This window comes from Tauraco erythrolophus, chromosome Z, assembly GCF_009769465.1.
Source record: "Tauraco erythrolophus isolate bTauEry1 chromosome Z, bTauEry1.pri, whole genome shotgun sequence".
In the NCBI taxonomy this organism is placed as follows: Eukaryota; Metazoa; Chordata; class Aves; order Musophagiformes; family Musophagidae; genus Tauraco; species Tauraco erythrolophus.
In genome coordinates, this window is record NC_141496.1 from 61,865,853 (window position 1) to 61,890,900 (window position 25,048).

The 25,048-nt window shown below is 39.9% G+C and overlaps 1 protein-coding gene across 1 annotated transcript in view; it reads right to left on the reverse strand.

Annotated features, from left to right (window-relative positions):
• SLC44A1 (solute carrier family 44 member 1) overlaps positions 1 to 25,048 on the reverse strand; it is a 70,395-nt gene that overhangs the window by 10,017 nt on the left and 35,330 nt on the right. Inside the window, exons 5-10 of the mRNA XM_086629876.1 lie at positions 13,911 to 14,004; positions 9,362 to 9,531; positions 7,441 to 7,530; positions 5,273 to 5,400; positions 4,224 to 4,410; positions 1,882 to 2,047 (exon numbers count right to left, since the gene is read on the reverse strand). Coding sequence (XP_086486002.1) covers positions 1,882 to 2,047; positions 4,224 to 4,410; positions 5,273 to 5,400; positions 7,441 to 7,530; positions 9,362 to 9,531; positions 13,911 to 14,004 — 835 coding nt within the window. The remainder of the gene's footprint in view (positions 1 to 1,881; positions 2,048 to 4,223; positions 4,411 to 5,272; positions 5,401 to 7,440; positions 7,531 to 9,361; positions 9,532 to 13,910; positions 14,005 to 25,048) is intronic.

Here is a 25,048-nt window from a genome sequence, read left to right on the forward strand (position 1 = left end):
AACAGTAGGGAGAAACGAGTACTTACAAACTTAAAATAAAATTCCTGTTATGGAATGAGAGAGTGCGATTAAAAGAAAAATCATTCGCCCTCGGGTGACAGAAAATATATAAACTTACAGATGAAGCATACGCATTGCTAAGGGATCTATTTCAATGTGAAGTTATCATCTCTCTTCTGTATTTTCCCAGTTTGTTACTCAATCTAGCTTAATTATTCAAAAGATTACATCCTTGTAACATCTTGTAATAACTTCACAGATGTATTTCATTGGTATACTGGAGGACTTCATCATTAATACAATACTAGAATTTCTGTCAGCACAGTAAATTAATTCCTTGCCTTTGATATTGTTTTAAAGACTCGGGCAGATAAGGAATCAAATGTAATTCAGATAAAATTCTCAATTAAAAAGACAAACCAATTAAACATTTGTGATTTGAATCATGCGCTTGAAAAATTTCTGCATGCATTATTAAAAAACCCATTTTTAAAAAGCCAGACTCTTAAAAGCACATGACAAGAACAGAGTGTGGCTGCTGGATATCATTAGAAATTTTTATATACAATATTCTTCATATGAAAGACTAAAAACACGTACCAAAACCCACTAGCTGAACTACATATGTATTTAGGATACTTCTTGGAGATAGCATCACTCCAGCATCTTGGTTTTGCTTTCTTGAGTAAACCATCATTGCTAAGTATCTTGTCATCATCCTCTACTCATGCTGCTCTTTAACCAGAGGAGTTGTATTTATATTGTTTGGAAAAGACTTTGAGAACATCTGAAATAGAATTAGTCATCTAGTTCTTGAACAATGATGTGGAGTGGAAGGGTGGGTTTTTAAGAAATTTATCATGAGCTACTGGATCTAGGATGACGTGGAGAAGCTTCATAAAACTGTACTTTTATAAAACAGGTATTAGTGTTCTTGCTTCTTTTCCTTACAAAAAATATTGCCATAGTTCTGCTCTACATACCAAAACATAATACTTAGATCACTGAAGCACCATTTATTCTTATGAAATACTAACAAAGCACCCGATTTATTTTTTTTTCTAAAAAATCTGGGTCCTAAATGGCTGAAACCAGAACTTCAATTTTCATTTACTGAAGGTAAATTTTAAGCGCTTGTAATTTCAAAAGATTTTTCAAATACTAAAGACTAAAACCCCAAAGCTAAGTTTGTGATTCTGAAACCAGTTTCTTATCTCTGTGAAGCAAAATTCTTGTGCCTGAAGGTTGGTAAAACCATTGCTTAATAATTAGTATTACCTTCTTGAAAAGCTAGGAGATACATGCACAACAGCCAGCGTAAAGTATGTCCTGATACACAACTTAGTACTTTAATACAGCAATGAAATATAGATCTTTAATGCCTACATATTTTGTATCACAATTTATTTGAACATGAGCTGGCCAGAATCTTTATGTAAATGATGACTCTAATAATACCTCAAGTAATTTTGTGTAAGAAAGATTAATGAAGCACTGTAAGTAATTTAAAGGGCACTGTTTTGCAATTAAAATAATAAACAATTGCTTTCAATATTTTTTTTATTTCTACCAAGTTTATCAGCATTAATTATTAGCATTAGAGATAATCTTCCAGGTGCATTCTGCTTTGTAAAAATGATCTATATCCACACAATGTACACAGGTTACAAGGCAAACAAGACTTCAAGTTCTAAATATCAAGAATATCATCTATAATCAGCAAAAGAGATTATTTTAGAAATTGACATGATTTTAAAATAGTCAACTGCTCTCCAGCTTTCAGGATGGAAGTAGTATTCTCCCCAAAACCTGTGGTACTCATTATTTCTGCTAATTCAATTTCTAGGCTGTGCACAGCAGAGCTGTCTAAGTTGTCCTTACCTTGTAAAATAGTATGTCACAACAGCCCCTGCCACCGTCATCTGCTGACAGGCTAGGATGAACTCGCTGATCCAGATCAGTCCCACTACATGGTACCACCACATGTACTTCAAAGGGCCTACCATCCGAAATTCAACAAATCCTTCTTCATTTGCAACAGGACTACCTAGAAATAAATGAAAGTAAAAAAGGAAATGGTGCTTACATCAACTCAGAAAGAAGCAAGCTTATGGTGTTAGCAGTTCCTAACGTCTACGGGTCTACAGCAGAACCCCTCCACTTTCTACTAACACTACTAAATGTCATATTTACAAAGACCGTTCATAAGAAAGATACAGCTTTTGAGACAAATAGTATAATAGCATTTGAAAAAAGCACTAAAAAAAAAATATTCTGAGCATACTCAAAATTCCGCAACAATTCTTTTAATTTAGAGCCACGCGGTGAAAATTTCCAAAAATCAACCACCACCAAGTAGCAAAAATTCTTACAATTAAACATAACAGAAGCCTGCCTCGGTCATTCTTAATTTCAGTCTGCTGCTCTGTTCATAATATTCATAGAGACAGAATCAATACTAAACTTCGTAGCTCTTTACACTTGGATGTCAACATTAACAATCACTTTTGTTTTCCTAATAAGTCTTTGTGCACATATTTCAACAATATTTGTAGCTTTAAAGGTATTTACAGACATACAGAGCAGCTTTAGAGATTCTAAACATATGATTCCATACATTCAGAAATCCATTGACTCTGTGTCTCATGTGAATAGTGATATCGTGCTAAGACCGACAGAACATGTCAGAATCTGCCTAGGATAAGCTCTATTTCAATGTGTTAACCCACACCTTATACAACAGTTGTGTGAACAGCTGATGAGATTCAGAAAAATACTGAAAGTACCATCTCATGCTTACCTTGAAAACCGTTGTTTAGACTTAGCATTGATAGCACTCTCTCCACATTCTTAGCTATGCTTTTGTGCTTATATAAAAACTTAGTATTTTCTTGTGAATAAATTGAACTATTGGAGTAATTTTGGTTTTAGTGAACAAGCTTTTCATAAGTGTAGGCTTCTCATACAGAGATAAAACACACTTTTTCAGTTCTTCTGGCTTGGATTGAAAAGATCTGGCCCTGCCTGCACAAATATTTTGTTTAACTGATATCAGTGAAGACATTGAGTGCATATAAAAGTAAAAACATAAATTAGCCTTTGCAGAATCAAGGCCAATCAAAGAGTTCTGTCAAAAATAAATAATATCAGCCTAAATTCTGCTACAAATGTAGTTCTTATGCAGAGGTTTTTAACTCACAGAGTGAAGCATGGGAGTGACTTAAGTGAGTGACTTAACTCACTTTCAAAGCGAACATTTTCTGCACACAGCACAGCATTCAATGAAAACAAAAAAATTTCAATAGTAATAAGAATAAGAACATGTGAATTCTATTACCTCCATCCCTTGCTAAGAATTCAGGCTATGTAACAAAAAATATTTTCCTTGTATTATCCTGAAACAGCTCTGTGACCTGAAACACTGCTACTTTTGGATCAGCAGTAAACAATAAATTTCAAAATTCTAAGGGTTTGAAAATGAATGATGTTCTTCATTGTCTACAACTTAGTGCAAAATAACGCACGACACCTCCCATTTTAAAAAGCAGTTGCTAGGTTTCTCTGCTGAAGTAAGATTTGAGCCTATAGGATCGACTAATTCTAGAAGCTCTTATCACACACTGAACACAAAGCGCTCATCTACGCTTTTCACAGCAAGCAGAAATAGAGAGGACACTGGCTCTCCCAAAATATGGTGCATAGACAGCAGAAAAATCTCCCTAATAATCCTGGAAAATGCTGAAATAATATTAGACACCTAAGTGATGAAAAACTGAACACTACTTTGAGTATATTTACATTTTGGGAGACAGTAAATGTCTGCAACAGCCCTTTCATTACTATGTTTTTCATCTGTGTGAGTACTGGCTATAATACAATACCTTATGAAAAGAGCTGTAAGATTGGCTGGTTTTGACCTGTTAATGTAAAATTAGAAGGAATTATTTGAAAAATTGTTAGAGCAGTCTTACTAATGGAGTCTTGTGGTTTGCAACATGCCAACTTGCATCAAATCAAAAAGCCAGCCTAAGGCACAAAGTAACGTACAGGGAACATAGACTCAAATGCACAACAACTTTCTTGAAACAAATGGTTTGAAGTCACTGACAGCAACAGAAGCATAATAGGTGGGGTTCTTGCTAGAGGTTCCCACATGCTTTTTAGCCAGCTCAGCCTGAAATCATACAAAAATGAAATTTAAAATAAGCCTGGTAGCTGCTTACCTGTAGTACCAAGGAAAAGCAGGACTGTGATCCAATACGTCCAGAAAAGGATAAGCACAAAGAACGTCCAAAACGGCTGGAAGACTAGCAGCGGCAAGTGAATGAAGACCTTGCCGGCCACGTGGAACAAGGCAATGGTGAGAGCTACTCGTTTGCGCATAATTAACATTATCAAGAACAAGATAACCTAGAGGGAGAAGTTTCCAAATCACATTTTAGAGAATTGAAAAATAAGCAAGCTATCATTTTGCACAGCTAGGATATTCAAACACATCAAATTAACACATGCTCTATCTAAAAGATCACAAGATCCAAACGCAAAACCTCTATCATCTTCTTCTTGTGATAAATTATCTTCCAAATTATACTTTTGAGGAATTCCAATCTCATAATTATGTATTTGGAATAATCATCAGCCTCAGGCTTACGAGATCAGACCAGACTCTATCCTCAATTACATTTTAGGAACCAGTGAAATCAGCAAGATTTAACAAAGAATACAATTTAATATCTATATTTGGGCATGGTGTGGTGGACTTGTCATATCAGATAGTCAAACATAGTCAATTTTCAGTAGCAAAGTCAGTAACTCCAAAATGAACCCAAAGGCTTGAAGAAAATAATTTAGTATTTTAGTTCACAATGATCCCTCTGCAAAGAGAAAAAAATCGGGAACAATCGATTTCAGAAGTAAGAACGGTTGAAGAACTTTCAAATGAACTGAAACGATGAAGTACCTCTGAACTGAGAACCTAAGAAAAATCTTGTAAGTGAACTGGATTGGGAGTCCAATATTGTACCAATACATGGAAGTCCCTGTGGACGTTTTACAGCAGACGAGAGTACAGGAACTCTCTCCTGACTCAAAAATAGATATTACAGAACAATGTCTGGAAGCAAAAAAATACTGAAAAATCACCGCAACAGAGCTTGCAGTAGATATAAACTCGTCAAAAATGTGCGCAACTTAAATCTTTCACCTGAATAAAGAAATAGAGACAAACAGGAAGACAGAAAAAGAAAATAATATAATCATTAGCAAAGCATACCGTGAAGACTGTAGCTGAAATGGCATAGATCAGAAGAGCCTGAAGATTGTCTTTGGCTATTTGAGTCTCAACAGCACTGGCAGATATTCGTTGCTTAGCATAGAGCCACCATAAGACTCCTGTACCACCTGTGTTTCAGAGGGGGAAAAAAAAAAGATAACTAAAAGATGCTCCTTCTACGTGACACAGTTATACTATGTAGTACCAAAGAAACTAAAGAGTGTCTTCTTTTTAGTCTAGTCTGGTACAGTATGCTCTAAAGCACTGATGGCTAAATCAATAGGAACTTTTTAGGATGGACAAGTGCCCTCTTCTCAAGTGAATATACTCTTTTCACAGTCTCACCCCACTATGACCACTCAAGAGACTTGCAGCTCTTTGCCTCTGTGTTTTAGGGTGAAGTCTGTGAGAAGACTAGTTCACAGGGAGCCCTAACAACAAAGATCACAGCTTCTATTAGGCAGCCAACAGAGTAACAAAAAGAAGAATAAAGAGTTATACAGTAGGATGTATGTATAAATGTGTTTAATACAGTAGAGAGTAAGAATTTAGGAGAGGGACGAGAGGGTGACCTTTGGATGAGGATGGAAAATAACAAGAGGAACAAAAGGAGGAATCTACAACCCCTGGGAAGACTAATCGAGAAGAGAAGGAACAGCCCTGATACTGAAAACAGCACCTCAGGTTATTGACACATAGCTACACCTGCATCAGACAATGTCTTTTGGCAACTAGAAAAAACATCAGTGAAAGGCTCAGGAGGCCAATATAGTGTAAGTTCTTCTAACTCCCGTTGTCAAATTCTAGTCTTATGGCCAGAATTTGATTCTCATATTCTAGCTACGTTTCCAAGGTAAAACTTTTCTTAAATACGTTACTTCAGCCCCTCAGGGAGGCTTCTGAGTATCTTGAGTGTTCTTCTCTGTTCTGTTATTTCTGAATCAGCTGCATAAGCTTATCTAGAGATCACAAGTCTTTCCTGAAGACACTTCGTTCAGGTCTAAAATGAAGGATGCTCTTTTGGTGTTTCCTAAACAAACAGTGAATACCGAATAAGCAGTATGTCTCACAAATGACATGTTCTTATTCAGTCTGTGTAATGGATGCGATTTTTTAGAACATAATAACAGATGGCAATAAGTCATTCAACGCTTTCACTCAACATAGTTGCTCAGCTTCTAAAAGAATAAAAATGAAAAAAAAAATCTATTTTTTCTCCTTTTCTGTAGTCAGAGATCAGTAAACAGTAAGCAGAAAAACTAAGTGATCCTGAAAAGATATAGATGGTCTGATTTTTTTTTCCATCCCTTGCAGTCATGCATTGCAAGAATTAAATTGCTAGTACTTCCTAATTTAATTATTCTATTTTTGTTCCTTCCCTACAGTCATCTGCCCATACATTTTGGCTTTGCTATTGAGTATCATTAATAGAAAACTTTAGTTTTACAAATGTAAAAGTTAATGTGATAAAGCTTCATGCAAGTTAAATCATTTTGGATGAATCTTTGGTGATTCCCAAGATGGCATGGCTGGTTGCATTTCATACATGACCTGGGTCATGCAGGACTTTCTCAGTCATACAGAAATACAAAGATTTGATTAGAAATGCTAGAATAACAGTCTTGCTTCCTCCACTCAAGAACAGATGTTAGCTACTCAGAGGGCTGAAGGGGCTGAAGAAACTGTCAGGATTGTATGGACACATCTACATCCTAAGGGTCCCCTGAGGCTGCATAAACAATAGTTGCCCTTTGATTCCTGCATGCCTCAATATGCCCAGTGGGTGGGTATACCATCAGACACACCCAGACTAGCTGTCTTGCTCACATGTTTGGAAGGCAGGTTAAGAAGCAGGCAAGGTTTAGTGTTGTGCTACAAGTGTTGTGAGGAACATCCGGTATCGCCTATGTGGGCTCCAGTGAGACAGGCAGACAGGACGCTCGCCAGCCCAGCAGGGAGTGCAGCAAATCTGTAAAGAGCAACGTACTTTCTAGGAGAGGACTGCAATTACAAAGGTGGCATTTTCAACCTTTGTCTTGCAAGAGACTCAAAGGAAAGCTGGAGGGAAAGCATTGGTCCAAGATATGTGAGTAACATAGCTGGCCTGGGGACATGGAGCACAGAGATTAGAACTAGGCACTAGAAACTGGGAGACAAATAAGACTTACCGAGTGATCCCAGAATGACAAGAATTGTTAAAATCCAGACAAGCACTCTTGAAATGTACCTGATTATAACCATCAAAATCATGGACAACACTGCAAAAGAAGGCAAATCAAATAAGTAAGCAATTATTTAAGGTAGAAATAGCCTTCCTAGTGCTCCCACTGCCCTAAAATAACTGCCTTCTAACAGAATTTTTAGACAGAGATTTATTTTCTGAGGCTTACAAACTCACTGCACAGATCGTTAAAGAAATTAGGCACTTCTACACCTTTTGCTTTGATATTGTTGATTAAAACAAGGACAGCACAGATACACTTACATGGTACATTAAATACAAAACATAATGTATACACGTACAGAGATGTATTTAGACAATGACAAAACAGACAGTAAGACATGACAGTACTCCAAGTCTGGTAAGATGAGCACACCTCCTGAGGACCAGAGCAGAATTTGCACTCAAATGCACTTTTCCAACAAGTGCAGATAATGTGACACCTTTGTACTCCAAAATGTCACACCAATAAAAAGTAAAAAAGTTACTACATTCAAAATGAGTTCTTTAACAAGCTTTGTTCACGTAGTTCCACTGCCATTCAGGAACTCCATGTTATAATATAATATCAGCCAGCTACGACTTGGTGAGTGGTGTATGTAAGTGCATGCACATATTTTTGCATATACTTATTTGTGTAGAACAGTTTCATGAAAAACATTGGAACCTGGCTTTCTGAATCACACAATCTTACTCATTGTTTAAAAATAAATAAATTGTGTCTAACTATGAAGGTATGAAGAATATTTTTTAAATTAACTGTACGTAAAACTCTGTACTAACTTCTGACTATAACCCAACAGTAGCACTGTTAATCAGCGCCTAGCTTTCAGATTCAGAACAGCCTTGCTACCATTATTATCGAATACTGCAGCTGTCAAGAGAAAAGAATAAACAACCTTCCAGTTATAGTTGAAAAGATACTCAATGGTCTTTCGTGGTTTGGGTTGTTTCGGGTTTTTTTAACGGTATCTAGCATCCTCCTATTTTTTATTTTTTTTTAAACTGCAAAGGGAGATTGAAAACAAAGGAATTATTTATCTGGTACAGCTTCATAGTGTTTCTTTCTAAAGCGCGCATTGCTCATATACATGGATAGTATCTGGAGTTTCACATTTTAGGATTTCAGATTTTATACTTGGTAGGAGTACAATAAACCCATTAGGAAAGAATTCATTAAAACGGCACTTCAGTCTAGCGTGATGTGTCACTCCACAGGCCAGAGGCATCTCAGAACTGTAGAGATGATTCAGCACCTCTATCCTGCTAGGAATTTCCAGCTCTTCAGACAAGGCTGAGATTTTTAAATGCCTGAAGTTTTAACTTTGGGGGAAGGGGAAGAAGGGGGTAACATACAATATAACAAACAGGCACCTAACACTTGTTTTCCCTCTGAAAGTTTGCATATCCCTGCAAAAGTATGTTAAATGAAACAAACTAAACCCCCTACATTTTAGAAGAGTGTGCTCTTGCGCACTTCTCATCTCGTCCTTTTTATTTGGCCAGGGTTTATTTGGACTTGGGTTAGCAGAAGATGAATACTAGAAAAGGGAAAGGTGAATATTGTAATAAAAATGAGGATAATGGGGATACTCTCTTAACTATACCAAAACAAATGTTGGCTCATCAACGGCCACACAGCCTCTTTATTGCATAATCAGTGAAAGAGGAGAAAAAATAGGAATGCATATGTATATTGCTTCAGAATAACTTAACCAGCTGTCAAATAACATTTAAAAGAAGCATTCTGAACCATTCTCTAAGGACTCACTGCTATCATACATTTTTTGCTCATATTGTGGTTAGAGGGTGTTAACAACCTCCTAATGCAGTACTAAGAAACAGCTAGTAATGAGAAAAACAATTACCTAGTGATAACAAGCAAAGTCCCATTATAATCTCTTTGCTGGTCATAACTCCACTAATCAGCCTGTGTAAGACACTACTGTCACTGACAAAGGTGATCAGGGCCTCTGCAAACTTGGCATAGCAGGAAATGTTCACAGGAGCACAGCGATGGAAGAATGGAATAGGTGCACTGGTGACACAAGAAAAAAAAATCAGAAAAAAAAATTACTCCTACTTAATATAAATGCCACATCAACACACAAATGAAAGGTGAATAGATGCAACCACTCCACCCTCATAACATCTTAACCAGAAATCATGTGTTGAATGCACAAGTGCTGCTGGAATGAGGATGACCATAATGGGAAGTGATGCAGTTCTTACAAGTAACCCTGTAAGGCTGAAGTGCACAATCCAATAGGAAATTATTACCCTCCCACCCTTAAAACGGCAAGGCTCAGAAAATACATGTTCCTGTTTCCATTTAAACGTCTCTCATTCAAGTGTCAGGTGGTGAACCAGCAGCTGAAACAATGCCTTTCACTTGTGTTAGAACGGAGTATTGGCCGTATTTGCAGCAAAAATCCCAGAATGACAATATTCTTCTTGCAAGCATACATGTTATGCTAAAAGACATCAGCACTTAAAACTGCTGCCGAGCAAAACCAATGTATTTATTCTTAGTCTTTCCCCATACTAAGCTTGCTCTTGTGTTGAAGATTACAATCACAGTATTTACATTCATTAACTTTGTTAAAATTATGCACAATATTCTCTGCAAAACATGCAAAGGTGCCTCTATTGTTTCATTATTCCTGAACTGTTTTGGAAGCATCCTCCCCCAAAATATTGGTGCTATGCATTAAATTTTGCAGAAGACTCGGCAGAACCTGTTACTAAGTCCATCAGAGGAAGATACAAGAGAGCAAAAACTTCACTTTAAAAGTGGGTAATTTTGTTTTCCAAGTGTTTCCCATTAAGTAGCTGCCTTTCTCGCTCACGTCTCAAAGTGGCTTATTATATATTTTGATCAATCTTCCCAATTACACCTCAAACACATGTTCCATGAATTACATGTTCCTTCCTGTAATTGTATCCAATGAAAAAAATGTCTTTCATATTAAGTCAGTCTTTTCTTCTAACCTCTAAATTTGTTTCACCCTCCCCCATCACCCTTACTTAAAAGATTTCTGTGGCAGCAATGTACACCATCTTTTGCAGTTTCACCATTTTAGCAATGACCTATAAATCAGCAATTTTCTGTACTCAATAATTATTTAAGCCCAAGCATTTCCAAAATTCTAACTGTCATTTTAAACACGTAGTGAGTAAACCAGCTGCCTTAGGCACATCCTTTCTAGCATTGTTTCTGGGGAAAAAAAAAAGATGAGGTGCTGAAAACTATTAGTGTGTAATTATGCTGTACAGAATTCAGGAGAAATTATGATCACCTGCCATACCTAGGTAAGTAACAGATCCTAGGTTTTTGTTTGAAGTGCCTGACAATTATAAATTACATGGTTTTAAACTTACTGTGCTGAGTAGGTAAATGCATTTGGAGATGCTCATATTGATGGTCTACTTTTAGGCAGTGATGAAGACAGCAGTTAAGTACAGCAAAGTAATTGTGAATTAGCCACAGTTGTTAAAAACCAAACTAAACCCATAATGATGGCTGCCCTGTTTAAAAGGCGGCCTGTGTATCCCTCTCAGCCTCTTACAACGTAGCCTATTTTGGCATATGCAGCGTATTGCCATTCCATATATGCAGCTATACTGGGAAATACTAAAATCTGAGAGGTTTATTTAATTGTTAACTGCTCCAACTTTCCCTGCCCAGGGCAGGGGGGTTGGAACTAGATGATCTTTGACGTCCCTTCCAACCCAAACCATTCTATGATTCTATGAAACCCTAGAGCGTTTAGAAGTTTTCAATATCAATAACGAAGCACAAGTTCTGAGCTGGGAGTAGGCAAAAGACTGTCATTCCTGCATCCACATATGAAAATACTCATTTTGAAAGAGGAAGCTAATGGCATTAAAATACCATTCCTAAATACATCCCAACAGAGGAAAAAATGCTTTTTGCGTATCAGAATTTGTATTATCCATCTAACATCCCTTAAGCTACAGCTATTTCACTAAATTTGAAGTTACCTATTTTCATGTGCAATGATTAATTTCTGATTTTGTTGTAATTAACAAAAAAAAAAAATTGAGGTTGGCGGTTCCTACAAGCTTTCTTGAGTAAAGAGGACTCCTGTGAACCCACCTTTTGAGATCTGCTGCTATTTCAGTGGTTCTGACTGAGTGGATGAGGTAAGATGTCCTATTTAACAAAAAATACAATAATAGATCTATTCTCAGTGACCTGTGCTATTTTATATGGCCTCTTGATTATAACTTGGTATATTACATACCAAAACGGAATTCTGCATTTTTGAGAACAACAACATGATAATCATGAACAAGGGCAAGTAAAGTTCAAGCCAGTAGATGATGATGCTAAAAACTGTATTTTTGAAGCAATGTTCAAATGAAGCTAAAGAGATCCATCTGATTGTTCAAGTACTAGATTTCAGAGGAGAGCTTTCTCACCTAACAACTACACCTGGGCATACATAACAACCTGTGTGGGGGAGCCTGGTTGGAGTGCCACTGCCACCTGCTCCTTGTAACCTCGACAGAAGCAGCGACTTGGCACAGCTTGGCGCAATTGTTTGATAAACACTGCAGGGAAAAGCTGGATAGGTTTTCCTCTAGGGTCCTCTATTTCAAAACTGAACATCAAAGTTATGCTCTACTGAGGCTGAGATATGGTAGGCATAATTTCTGGAAGACAGATGTATGGCTGGCTGAAGTGCTGTGTCAAAGGTGGACATAGTGCCTTGAAGCTGGAGGATCAGTGTCCATTGACAGGTGGAACCTCAAATGAAGGATGTGAAGAAGCCTGGTCATCAAAGAGAAAACATCAAGGGACAGTCCTCACAGCATACACTCTCTCCACCTCTTGGACCTAATGGGAGTCAGATGATGGCTCATGCCTCTGACAGATCAAATCTGAAAACAGGACTGTTAGGTAAGTTCTCCCTGAATGCCTCAACCTACAGGGTGCTGGGTTTTCATTTATTTGTCACCACAGGATTCCATTTGCCCTTCAAGTTACACTAATTTACTCAAACAATTCAACTATAAAAATCTGAAAACCGGAGTAGTTTACAGATACAATATTAGCCTTTTTTGCTTTAGGGCATTAAGTTCAGACTTTTCAATCTCAGAAAATATTCAAACGTATTGAACATTTTATTCATATCAAATAAAAAAGAGGAAATGCTCCAGCTACACAATAGCTTTCAAAAATAACTCTTGAGGTAGTTTTTGTGAGGAATTTACATAGTGTCATTAGAGCTCTGACACACTGTTCTATCCTCCTGTTTTCTTATTAAGCTATATTCATTCAGTCTGAATGACATGGGATCACACAGAGAGAAAAGTCAATATGATTTTGGCAAAAATTAAGACTGACAAGCCTCTTCAGTATGCAAGCTGGCACTGAAGCTTTAATTTGGTTTTGTATTACAGCTATAACAGCTGGTAAGCTGTATGGAATATTAATCTGCTGTGAGGAAAAGTAAAAAAAAAAGTTAATATTCCAGCTGCTACTTATTGTCACTACAACATAAAAACATTATTCACTGAAGAGGCTACTATGCAGAAAAGAGAGACTTAAAGTTTTTAGAACTGATACAATTACAACATTTAATAAAACTATAATAGAATACTATGCATAGGGCAAAACTGCAGTTACAGCCCACTACTGAACATGTTTGAGAAGCTAAACTTTGAGAAAACACAACATGATTCTTCTTGAGTGAGTAGAATTACTGACAGAAGGGTGTGCACAACAGCAAACGGATCGCTTGTTTTCTCAGCAATGCTTATGCCCACAGTTCCAGCAGCATAGCTAGCAGAGTTTCTGGAGCTACAAACTTCCCTCTCCTACTTCACAAAAAGCAGTCTAGTAAAATATTTTAAACTCAAATTGATCTGTTTATAAAATAGAACCCTCTTTTTGGTACTTGATTGTCCTCATATTGGTCATTTAGGGACTGAAAGAATAAAAAAAGGAGCAATTTGCGAAATCTGACTGGCTGAGGTAAGGTGTAAGAAGTGAACATTGCAGAGAGCTGTGTGTGAATATATCCTTTTTTTTTCCCCCAAAGATCCACAGTGCTCTATAATTGTCTCTGATCTGCATTGCTGACAGGCAGGTGGCCATAGAGTGAAAGGCAGTAAAACAGCTGATACTCAGCACAGTGTCAGTAACATGAGACAGAAGGGAACCTGAAGGTACCAGCTCAATACTCTCAGTAACACATGCATGGATAGTTTGGGTTTTCTTTAAGAGTTGCTTTCAAAATGCCTTTTAAAAACCCGTGGCAATAACACTCTACAACTGTACATCTGTAAGACAGAATAAATTTGGGCTACATATTTTCTAAAGAATTGTCATGCACAAAACATATCTCTGCTCCCTCCACCCTCAATGAGACAAGATGTTAATATTACCTCTCTGGAACAGGATATTTAGGACACAACTTGGCAGCCCTTGGGTCTGTAGTGTATTCTGATGGCTGTAGTTCATAGCTACACAGAGTGGATCCTGTTGAGAGGGGAAAAAAAAAGATTGATGAGGGAAAAAAAATAAAAATCAAATATTCCTATTCCTTGCAAATGACATTAAAACTGATTCAGGCCCTGATTCTGCAGCTCTTCATGTTATTACCACAAAGTTATGCTACAGCTCCTCCTGTAATGGAATGGTAAATCAAGCCCCACATAGGCTTCAGAGTAACAGAACAACACTCTTCATCTAGCTTTGCGTCTTCCAAAAATCTGTGTATTCAAGTCAAAAAGGCTTACTCACAACACAGTGTAAAAGAGAAGGACACAAAGCACTTTGAAGTCACCCTCCCCTGCTACTCTACCACACTTTTTCTTGATCATTTTTAGTGCATGAATATTGCATAAGACAACAGTCATTATAGCAAGAACACATTCAAGTGTGGTTTTTTGTTTTGGTTTGGTTTTTGGGGTTTGGGGTTTTTTTTTGTATTTTCAAAATACAACTGGTCTATAGAGTTCAGGGAGAGGAACAAAGGAACCAAACTGCTGAAGTTAGAAAGCTGGCTGAAAAATAACACAAGCTCTGGCTGCATTAGATGTCCAAAGCTTTTAACGAAGCTGAACTCTCTCTATAAACATATTGGTACCGCACAACAAAGATCAAGTTGCCTACAACCAAATTTAAACATAATTTAAGCTTTCTTTAGTATGTAACACTTGCCTAATGGCAGTACATTACCCAGACAGATCTCTTCCCATTTGTCTAGAAGACACTGAACACCTGAACCAATGCTTCCAGGAATATAGCAAATGCCAAATCAGATTGGAGCAGCGGTCTCTCAGAAACTGAAGGAAGAAGTAAGAAAGCCTCCAATGGTATAAGCTACCTATCCCAAGATGAGTTTCTTCCCAAGCCTGTTTGCTAACAGATTGCATACTCCCCAGTGCAAGGGCTCTGGATACATAGCCTTCAGTGTTCTTTTCTCCTACATAATAAACTAAGGACATCTTGATCATCCCTGTAAATATTCAATTCTTTCCATTAGGATAGCCTCCTCTCCAGAAATACTTCGTAGCAGAGAGTTCTACAAACTGGATCTGGATAATACATACACGCTTTTATTCAAATTAAAGCAAGACTTTTGACAAACAGCCGTATCTTGGCCTGAGTGACACCAAACAGAAGTATTATTTGAAGAAATCGTAGACTATTATTTGCAGAAATCTTGTTTACCATTGCCACATTGCTACCTCTATAAAGTGACATCTTCTATTTACAGACCAAAAGAGAAGACAGAGAGCAGCTGAGCAGGCTATCCCATGCAGTTTCTGGAACACTACTTAAATATTACTTATAAGAATTTTTTTAGGGAGGCAGGTCAAAAATACCAAACACACCATTGAATAAAGTCAGATTTCCTGCAAAGAGAAGGTATCAGGTAAAACATCTGAATTCCATTTTCAATTATACTGTTTATAGGAGTCCTTATGCCTCTACTTGCTTAGGTGGAAAACATGGCATCAGATAAACAGATATCAGACAAAACTATCTTTTGTACATCATAGTTGTAAACGTAATATCTAAAAGTAGTTATTATTCTTTCTTGCCAAAAGGCTCTATACTGCTGCAAAATTTTTTAATCTGTTCTTGTAGATATTAAAACTTCTCGCTCAAGTGTGGTTACGAACAACTCCAGAATTTGATGGAGGGGCAGCGGTAGAGAGAGTCACATGTTTATCTCAAAAACAGAAGGAAAAAGAAGATTGCAGATATTGACATGTGTTTCATTTTGCTTTGAATATAGGCCAAAAGCTAAGTTATAAAGATGACTAGAATAAGGATCCCTATAGGAAGAAGTGGGTTGGCTGTATATAGACAACTGTATACAGATTCCCTGCTCCTCTACTCTGCTCTCATGAGACCCCACCCCGAATACTGCATTCAGCTCTGGAGTCCCCAACACAAGAAGGACATGGAGCTGCTGGAGAGAGTCCAGAGGAGGGCCACGAAGATGATCCAAGGGTTGGATCTGCTATGAAGACAGGCTGAGAGAGTTGGGGCTATTCAGCCTGGAGAAGAAAAGGCTCCGGGGTGATCTTATAGCAGCCTTCCAGTACTTAAAGGGGGTCACAGGAAAGCTGGAGAGGGACTTTTTACAAGGGCGTGTAGTGATAGGACAAGGGACAATGGATTTAAATTGAAAGAGGGCAGATTTAGATTAGATACAAGGAAGAAGTTTTTCACTCAGAGGGTGGTGAGGCAGTGGAACAGGTTGCCCAGAGAAGTTGTAGATGTCCCATCCCTGGAAGTGTTCAAGGCCAGGTTGGATGAGGCTTTGAGCAACCTGGTGTAGTGGAGGGTGTCCCTGCCCATGGCACAGGGGTTGGAGCTAAATGATCTTCGAGGTCCCTTCCACCCGTAACCATTCTATGATTCTACTGAATGTTCAGTACCAGCTTTGTAATTTTGCCATACAACACTACTAGTGTTGAACTACAGTTTTAAGTATCTTACGCAGAGGCCTCCACACCTAAATAAGCCTAACGGACACTGCTGACCTGTGGATGTCCATGCTTCCTTGTGACTTCTAGCAGTTCAGGAAGAAAGGAAAAAGGGCAGGATGTGCTACAGCCAGGGAAGGAAGAAGGATCTAGGTTCTTTGCACAGACATAGAATCATAGAATCATAGAATGGTTAGGGCTGGAAGCGACCTTCAAAGGTCATCTAGTCCAACCCCCCTGCAAGGAACAGGGATATCTCCAAATAGATCAGGTTGCTCAGGGCCTTGTCCAACCTGGCCTTGAACGTCTCCAGGGATGGAGCCTCCACCACCTCTCTGGGCAACCTGTTCCAGTGTTCTACAACTCTCATAGTAAAAAATTTTTTCCTAATATCCAACCTGAACCTACCTCCCTCTATTTTAAAACCATTACCCCTTGTCCTATCATAACTGGCCCTCCTGAACAGCCTCTCCCCATCTTTCCTGTAGGCCCCCTTGAGGTACTGGAAGACCGCTATAAGGTCACCCCGGAGCCTCCTCTTCTCCAGGCTGAACAGCCCCAACTCTTTCAGCCTGTCCTCATAGGAAAGGTGCTCCAGCCCTCTTATCATCTTCGTGGCCCTCCTCTGGACCCTCTCCAACTGGTCCATGTCCTTCTTATGTTGGGGACTCCAGAACTGGACGCAGTACTCCAAGTGAGGTCTCACAAGGGCAGAGTAGAGGGGGAGAATCACCTCCCTCGACCTGCTGGCCACGCTCCTCTTGATGCAGCCCAGGACGCGGTTGGCCTTCTGGGCCGCAAGAGCACATTGCCGGCTCATATTGAGCTTCTCGTCCATCAGTACTCCCAAGTCCTTCTCCTCAGGGCTGCTCTCGATCCAATCACCACCCAGTCTGTATTTATGCCTGGGATTGCCACGACCCAGATGTAGGACCTTGCATTTGGCCTGGTTAAACTTCATGAGGTTGGTACGGGCCCACCTCTCCAGCCTGTCAAGGTCCCTCTGGATGGCATCCCTCCCTTCCAGCGTGTCGATGGCACCACACAGCTTGGTGTCATCGGCGAACTTGCTGAGGGTGCACTCCATGCCACTGTCCACGTCACCGACAAAGATGTTGAAGAGGGCCGGGCCCAACACGGACCCCTGAGGGACGCCACTTGTGACCGGTCTCCACTTGGACATTGAGCCGTTGACCACTACTCTCTGAGTGTGGCCATTGAGCCAATTCCTTATCCACCAAGTGGTCCATCCATCAAACCCATGACTCTCTAATTTAGAGAGAAGAATGTCGTGCGGGACAGTGTCAAAAGCTTTGCACAAGTCCAGGTAGATGACATCCATTGGTCGACCCTTGTCCACCGATGCTGTCACCCCATCGTAAAAGGCCACCAAGTTGGTCAGGCACAATCTGCCTTTGGTGAAGCCATGTTGGCTGTCACCCACCACCTCCTTGCTCTCCATGTGCCTTAGCATGGTTCCCAGGAGAATCTGCTCCATGACCTTGCCAGGCACAGAGGTGAGGCTGACCGGCCTGTAGTTGCCCGGGTCCTCCTTGTTACCCTTTTTAAAAATGGGGGTTATGTTCCCTCTCTTCCAGTCCTCGCCAGACCGCCACGACTTCTCGAATACAATAGCCAGTGGCTTGGCAACTTCATCCGCCAGTTCCTTCAGGACCCGCGGATGGATCTCATCAGGTCCCATGGATTTGTGCACCTTCAAGTTCCTCAGATGTTCTCGAACCTGGTCTTCAAGTACAGTGGGCGGTGGTTCATCCTCACAGTCCCTGCTAGTTCTTTCCACAGCTTGGGTGGTAAGACAAGAGGCTTTACCATTGAAGACTGAGGCAAAAAATTCATTGAGTACCTCAGCCTTCTCTATGTCCCGGGTAACCAGAGCACCAGTATCCTTCCGGAGGGGGCCTACATTCTCTTTGGACTTCCTTTTGTCCCCTACATACCTATAGAAGCATTTCTTGTTGCTTTTTATATCCCTTGCCAAATTCAATTCCTTCAGGGCTTTAGCCTTCCTCACTTGATCCCTGGTCACTCTTACAGCTTCTCTGTATTCCTCCCAGGCTATCTGTCTCCGCTTCCACCCTCTGCAGGCTAACCTCTTCATTTTCAGTTGGTCCAGGAGCTCCTTGCTCATCCACGCCGGCCTCCTGGTCTTTTTGCCCGACTTGTTCTTCGTTGGGATGCACCTCTGCTGAGCTTGGAGAAGGTGCTCCTTGAATGTGGACCAACTTTCCTGGGCCCCTTGTCCCTCCAGGGCCACCTCCCACGGCACTTTGCCCATCAGGTGCTTCAAGAGGCCGAAGTCCGCCTTCTTGAAGTCTAGGGTACAGAGCTTGCTGAATGGTTTCCTTGCTGCCCCATGGATCTTGAACTCCACTGTGTCGTGGTCACTGCAGCCAAGGCTATCCTTAAGTTTCACATCGCCAGACATGTTCTGAAGACTTTCTGTTTGTATCACAAATGTAAGCCGCGCAAAACCGAATGCCACCTCCTGATTTGCAACACAGGTCACAAGCCATTCAAGCAGGACTGGTAGACTAGGGTAACCCAACAAACCCCTGGCTGTGGATGAAACTGGAAGCACTTCATGGGGTCCTTCTGGAATCCAATTACATGTTCCCTCCTGTCATGCAATGGAGCAGTGGACAATTTTGGCTGCCACTATCATCTCTTGCCTGGAACTGCTCTTAGGGCTCCTTTGGATCTCTTTCCTTCAGCTGCCCACCTCACATAGTGTGCTTCTTTAGACTCACAGTCGAGCAGAAAAATATTTTCATGGAGCTTGCCAGACGAGAGACATTAACCACCCTGCATGTAAACAAACTACCAGTCCAATAGCTGAAATAATGCCCATGAGATTTGTTTGTCCTTTGTCCTATATAATTAGGCAGAATAAAATTTTAATATTCCCATAAATACCTATTTCTTTATATTTTGAAAACCGTCCAACGTCTCTAATACCATGAGGGAGAGTTCTACAACCCAAAGGTCTGCTTTAGTAATATATCACTTTACATCAAACCTAAACTCATTTCTTAACAAAAGAGTTCCTCTGCATCAACGAATAGTTTGAATTTTGTAAGGTGAGAGCAGGAAGAATGGAATGCTTTGCCAAACCTTCCACCTCATACTAGTTATTCTGGGTTAGTAGAGACTGTCTCAGCACAGACAGTCTTCTTGTTGCTGTTTGAGTTTGCAAGGCCTGCAAAAGCTTAAAGAAGAACTCGAATCATCTATGTTGCTGAGATAATTAGTTTACCAATGACACTACTATTATTCTTAAATTATTACCACTCGTAAAAGTTTCAAAAACATTATGGGTAGAATTCAGAGAGCAAACTAAAAAAATCATTAAAGTAATACATCCTTTGCCTCCTACAGCAGTGCACATATTTCTTCTGGAGAAATCATTAGGCGAACAACATCGGACTGTCCTACAGGGATTGGATTTGAGATCTCAACGTGTTGTAACCTTAACGAAAAACACTTCTAAACTATGCAGAGCAACAGTTGCTGGGCTACTGGTAAGCACATCGAGTTTACTGGTCTCACAGTGCTGTATTTGGTGCTTTCACCTACAAAGGAGTATTCTGGAGACACATAACAGCTTCTGTTCCATGGTTTCTTTTCCATGAATAGAATTGCTCCAGCTGTTAGAATATTTTAGGACCGCGACTGGAGCAAAGTATCTCAAAAGACAAACTTTGCTTTCAACCTTAACCTAGCTGTAGGAGCAAAAGCCACCACTTCCTTTAAAAGTCTGCTTTCTGTTTTAGCTAGGCTTGCGTTAGAAAGGAGCTGAACTGCCATTACCTCTGGCATTCTTAAAACCAACTACGACTAGCACAAACTATATAAAGATACTGTAGAAAGCCAGGACAAAGATGGGGGACCAAACTCCTATTTCAAAGGCTCTTTACAACTGAGAAGGCAAATTATTAAAGGTCTTGTGTGCTCAGAGGATACAGCGCACAGAATGACAAGACATAACCCTAATTCCCACGGCAGTAGAGTAAACAGGAAGTTTCATACTAACTGGTCAGATAAAACTACTTTTAGAGACCAGAACTCCAGTACAGCTTACCTTGCTGTATTTGCTGTCTTGTAAACAAACACACAAAACCTCTACTACATCAGCATCACTATCAATATCAAAGTTTCCAGCTTGAGAAATGGTAAGACTTCCTAAGTCTTCTGCTAAGAGGACCAGCCCACAGAAGAAACCACTGACATCAATGAGACTGCCCAAATGACAGTGGTGGAAAGCACAGCAGGGGCTCTGGATCTCATTCTGAGCTGCTCAGCAGCACCTATTCATCTCTCAACAGTGTTACAAGAACTAGAACAAGGACTTCTAGATCTAAAAACATGGACTCATATTCAGAGTCAAGGACTTAAGCAGAAAAACACAGAACTATATAGAGATATTTGGGATAGGTTCAGCACCAGGAGCAGAACAGTTACCTTAGGAGTATGTTCTGGTTAAGATGAGCACAGCTCCAAGCAGCTCCACGTAGCCCTTTTCACAGGCATGTGGTGAAGCACAGCATAAGACTAGGAACCACAGCTTTGGTAAGGTAATCTACAAATTTCTATGATCTTCCATGTGTGGTCTCACTGTTCTGAGTCTCAGTGACAGTACGCATGTATTGTGCATGTATGAGAAATAACCGACCTCTAAAAGACCGTATGATGAAGCAGAGATTACAGTTAAAAAACTCAACATCTTATTTCATTTTAAGCATTCTCTCGCCTTCTCAAGCAACATCCTATTAGTCTCTCAGTAACGTAAGTCCCCTAACACAACAATTAAACTCCAGGTAATCACAGACACAGAAATGTGTAGAAATGTCATCAGGAGTAAGACTATTTAAATCACAACTATTGGCCTCTGTACTTTCAGCCCAGTGCTAATTCTTCTTGGGTTCTGGGTGTTTTGTGAGCATCACCAACTAAAACATAGCTAACATTGCGAATACATGACTCACAGATGATTATGCCTGACCAACCCATGCAATACAAGCTAAGAGCTATTGACAGCCGGGTATTGACAGAGGCAGAGTTCACTGGTATTCAAGAAGGACAAGGCTCCCAGACTCTCAGAAGGATGAAATTCTTAACATTTTTCTACTTTCCTCACTCCAGAGCTTGACTCAAATCCACCTGTCAAACTCTTATCATCTCTAAACTGCTAATCTGAACCACATTACCAGTCCAAAGCTTCACACAACAAGACAACTTGGTACGCTACCAATAGCTGCATATTATCTTACCATATTATGTTCTACCAACATGGCACAGAAAAGTAGAAGCTGAAGACACTGGCTTGTGTATCTGTAGAGAATTCTGCTGCAAACTCCAGACAAAAACCACAGAAGAGGCAGAATGCCAAGCACTGCTTCCACAGAAGGTGGTAAGTTACTATCCATTGCTGACTTCTGCCAGTAACAGAAAACAAAGTTGCATGACCTCAGAAGAAGCGTGCCTACAGGGAGTAATAACAAGACCCTCTCTCTTCACAAACTCCTGCCAAGTGGAAAAAGGCTCAGGCCATCATGAAAGGCAATGCATCAGTGCTGATCAGACTTTCTTCAGTCTTTGTCTGCTATGTCTGATAACTGTCTACAACTATAGGAAATAATTTTGCTCAGAACACAAGCCCTAAGAATACATAAAGCTTAGGTTTGTGCAAGTTCCCTATTTGCCTACGGGTTTTTAGAACAACAAAAGCAATCCAGAAGCAGACAGGTTCACTTCATTTAGGAATGAAGTAGCATTGAAGTGTGCACAGATTAGCATCAGAGCTGGAAACGAGTGAAAAAAAAAAGAACTCTGCCTCTCAGTCATTGATTTGAATATGGTTTGTAGTAGCACTTAATGTGGAAGCATCAGAGGACTGCATGAACATACCTAAACATTGCGGCTACCCCTTTTACAAATGGGGGAGGAATAGAGGCAGAAGGCAAATCACAGATGGAACTGAACCTTAACACCTAAATCTAATTTCTGGGACCTGGTAGAGCCTAGAAAAATAGTGATGACTTGAGATGCGCAAGAGGGCACAGGACAGACCACTCTGCATTCAGGACTTCTAGGATTAATATGACACGATTCATTCTCAGAGAAGAAAGCAAGTTTCATTCTCTAGATCTACCCACTGGTGCCTTCCAGAAGCACAGAGAGTGTTTTAAAGGAAGGAATGTAAGGATTGTATATATCTAAACTTCAAGTTGTTGTGAAGAGACTGTCCTAGTTTCAGATGGGGGACAGAGTTAGTTCTTCTTTTTAGCAGCCAGAAGAGCTCTGTGTTTTGGCTTTAGTCTGGGACTCATCATGAGAAGAATGTCGATAGCGCACTGATGTTTATAGTTGGCACTGAGACATCAAGGACTTTTCAGCTTCTCATGTTTTGCCAGTGTGCAGGTGTAAGGCAGGCTGGGTGGCTGCTCAGTATATAGTTGAGGGTTGACTGGAAAGAAGGGCTTTTGCTCTTCTGAGGCCTCCCACTTTTGGACTCTGAGAGTGCTATCTCTTGTTCTCTTTTCAGCCCTCTCACTCGTCCAGGATTGCGGTGTCGAGACTTATCTGTGTCGGGATCGTTAGCCGAGACAGAACAGGCCATGGTCACTGGGAGGTGAGCAATTACACTGTGCATCACTTGATTGTATATATTATCATTACATGTGTGTATATATTAATATATTATCATTATTAAATTGTTCTTATGTCAATCCATGGGTCTCTTTCCCTTTTCCCCTTTAATTCTCTTCCCTATCCCCTGGGGGTGGGGGAGGGTGAGCGAGCGGTCGTGCAGAGTTTAGTTGCCAGCTGGGCTAAATCACGACAGAGACATAACCATCACTTCACTAAAAGAGTAAGAATTAGAGGGCAGAAGAAATTACAGCCTGCTTTTACAAATAAATGTGGGACTCAAGTGCCTCCAAGAATGTTTCAAGAAAAATCCAAGACATAAAACCTGCTACTTAGATCTTTAAATATCTCCACAAAGAGAACTACTGAGATAGCCAAGCGCAGTTAGTTACAACTAACTGGACATAAAAATTAAAAAAACTTTATACCTTAGAGTCAGAACTCATATAGATGCACTTTCATTTGTAATTAAAAAGCCCAGACTATTCTATTCTCTATCCTCCCATTCTTATCAACGGGACAGAAAGTTGAAAACAAATACTAATTTACTCATTCCTCCTCTCGTATTTCTTCCAGTGGTAAATAAAATCAGCTATTCTGGAATCAAATTAAAAATCCATCTAGTCCAGTAGCAGATGTTTCCCTTGCTGCATCTTTAGCTCTGCACCACTTATTGCTCAAGAATATCCCTGAGTACTAACCTATTAAATATCCAAACACTATTATTCTAACAGTTTATCCTTCGGTATCTAAAATATCTTCATGGCAATAAGTTTCATAAATTAACTACGACTTGTGTGGAAAAAAATCTGGCCCTTTGATGCCTAGTAATTTCTTTATTGACCTCTAGTTTCATGTCACTCAAGTTATGAGATCAAGGAATACCATTTTTTAAACCTTCTATAAGCTATTCCTGCTTTTAAATATCTTACTCTTCCTGAGAGTGTTCTCTTTTCCAGGCAAAAGAACCATTGGTGTTTTCTTGTGATCATCCTTGTTTGCTTTTTCAGTATGTGTACACATAATATTGAAAAGTTTGGAAAAAAGTTAGGAAAACACGTTGCCAAGGACCAAAACACAGCCTGTATGATCCCAACACAGCACAAGTTTACACAAAATACGGTGTCTGTTTTCTTGTCTTCACAATTAATAAACATCACACTTTCAGACAATGCTGTGCCTCCACCTAATCATCTAGCTAGCCTCAGCAGCTTCATGATCTCTTTCCCAACTAGCAATAACCATTGAAAAGCAAACCACTAAATGGATAACAATGGGGTTTCTTCCTACCTCTTCGTTCTGCAGGCATTCCATTGCATTTGATATTTTGTTCCACTGAAACTGATATCAGATTTTTTTCATGTAATTCTATATAATTTAGCAGCCACAGCAAAATTTATTACCTCACTGTTCCCTCCCTTTCCAAATGGCTTATTAATGTAATCAATAACACAACACAACATTACTGGAGGACTCTGTGTGCAGCCACTTTCTGTCACGAAAATTATTTTATTCATAGAATCATAGCAGGGTTAGGGTTGGAAAGGACCTCAAGGATCATCTGGTTCCAACCCCCCTGCCATCGGCAGGGACACCCTCCACTACACCAGGTTGCCCAAAGCCTCATCCAACCTGGACTTCAACACTTCCAGGGATGGGACATCTACAACTTCTCTGGGCAACCTGTTCCACTGCCTCACCACCCTCTGAGTGAAAAACTTCTTCCTTGTATCTAATCTAAATCTGCCCTCTTTCAGTTTAAATCCATTGCCCCTTGTCCTATCACTACACGCTCTCGTAAAAAGTCCCTCTCCAGGTTTCCTGTAGGCCCTCTTTAAGTACTGGAAGGCTGCTATAAGATCACCCCGGAGCCTTTTCTTCTCCAGGCTGAATAGCCCCAACTCTCTCAGCCT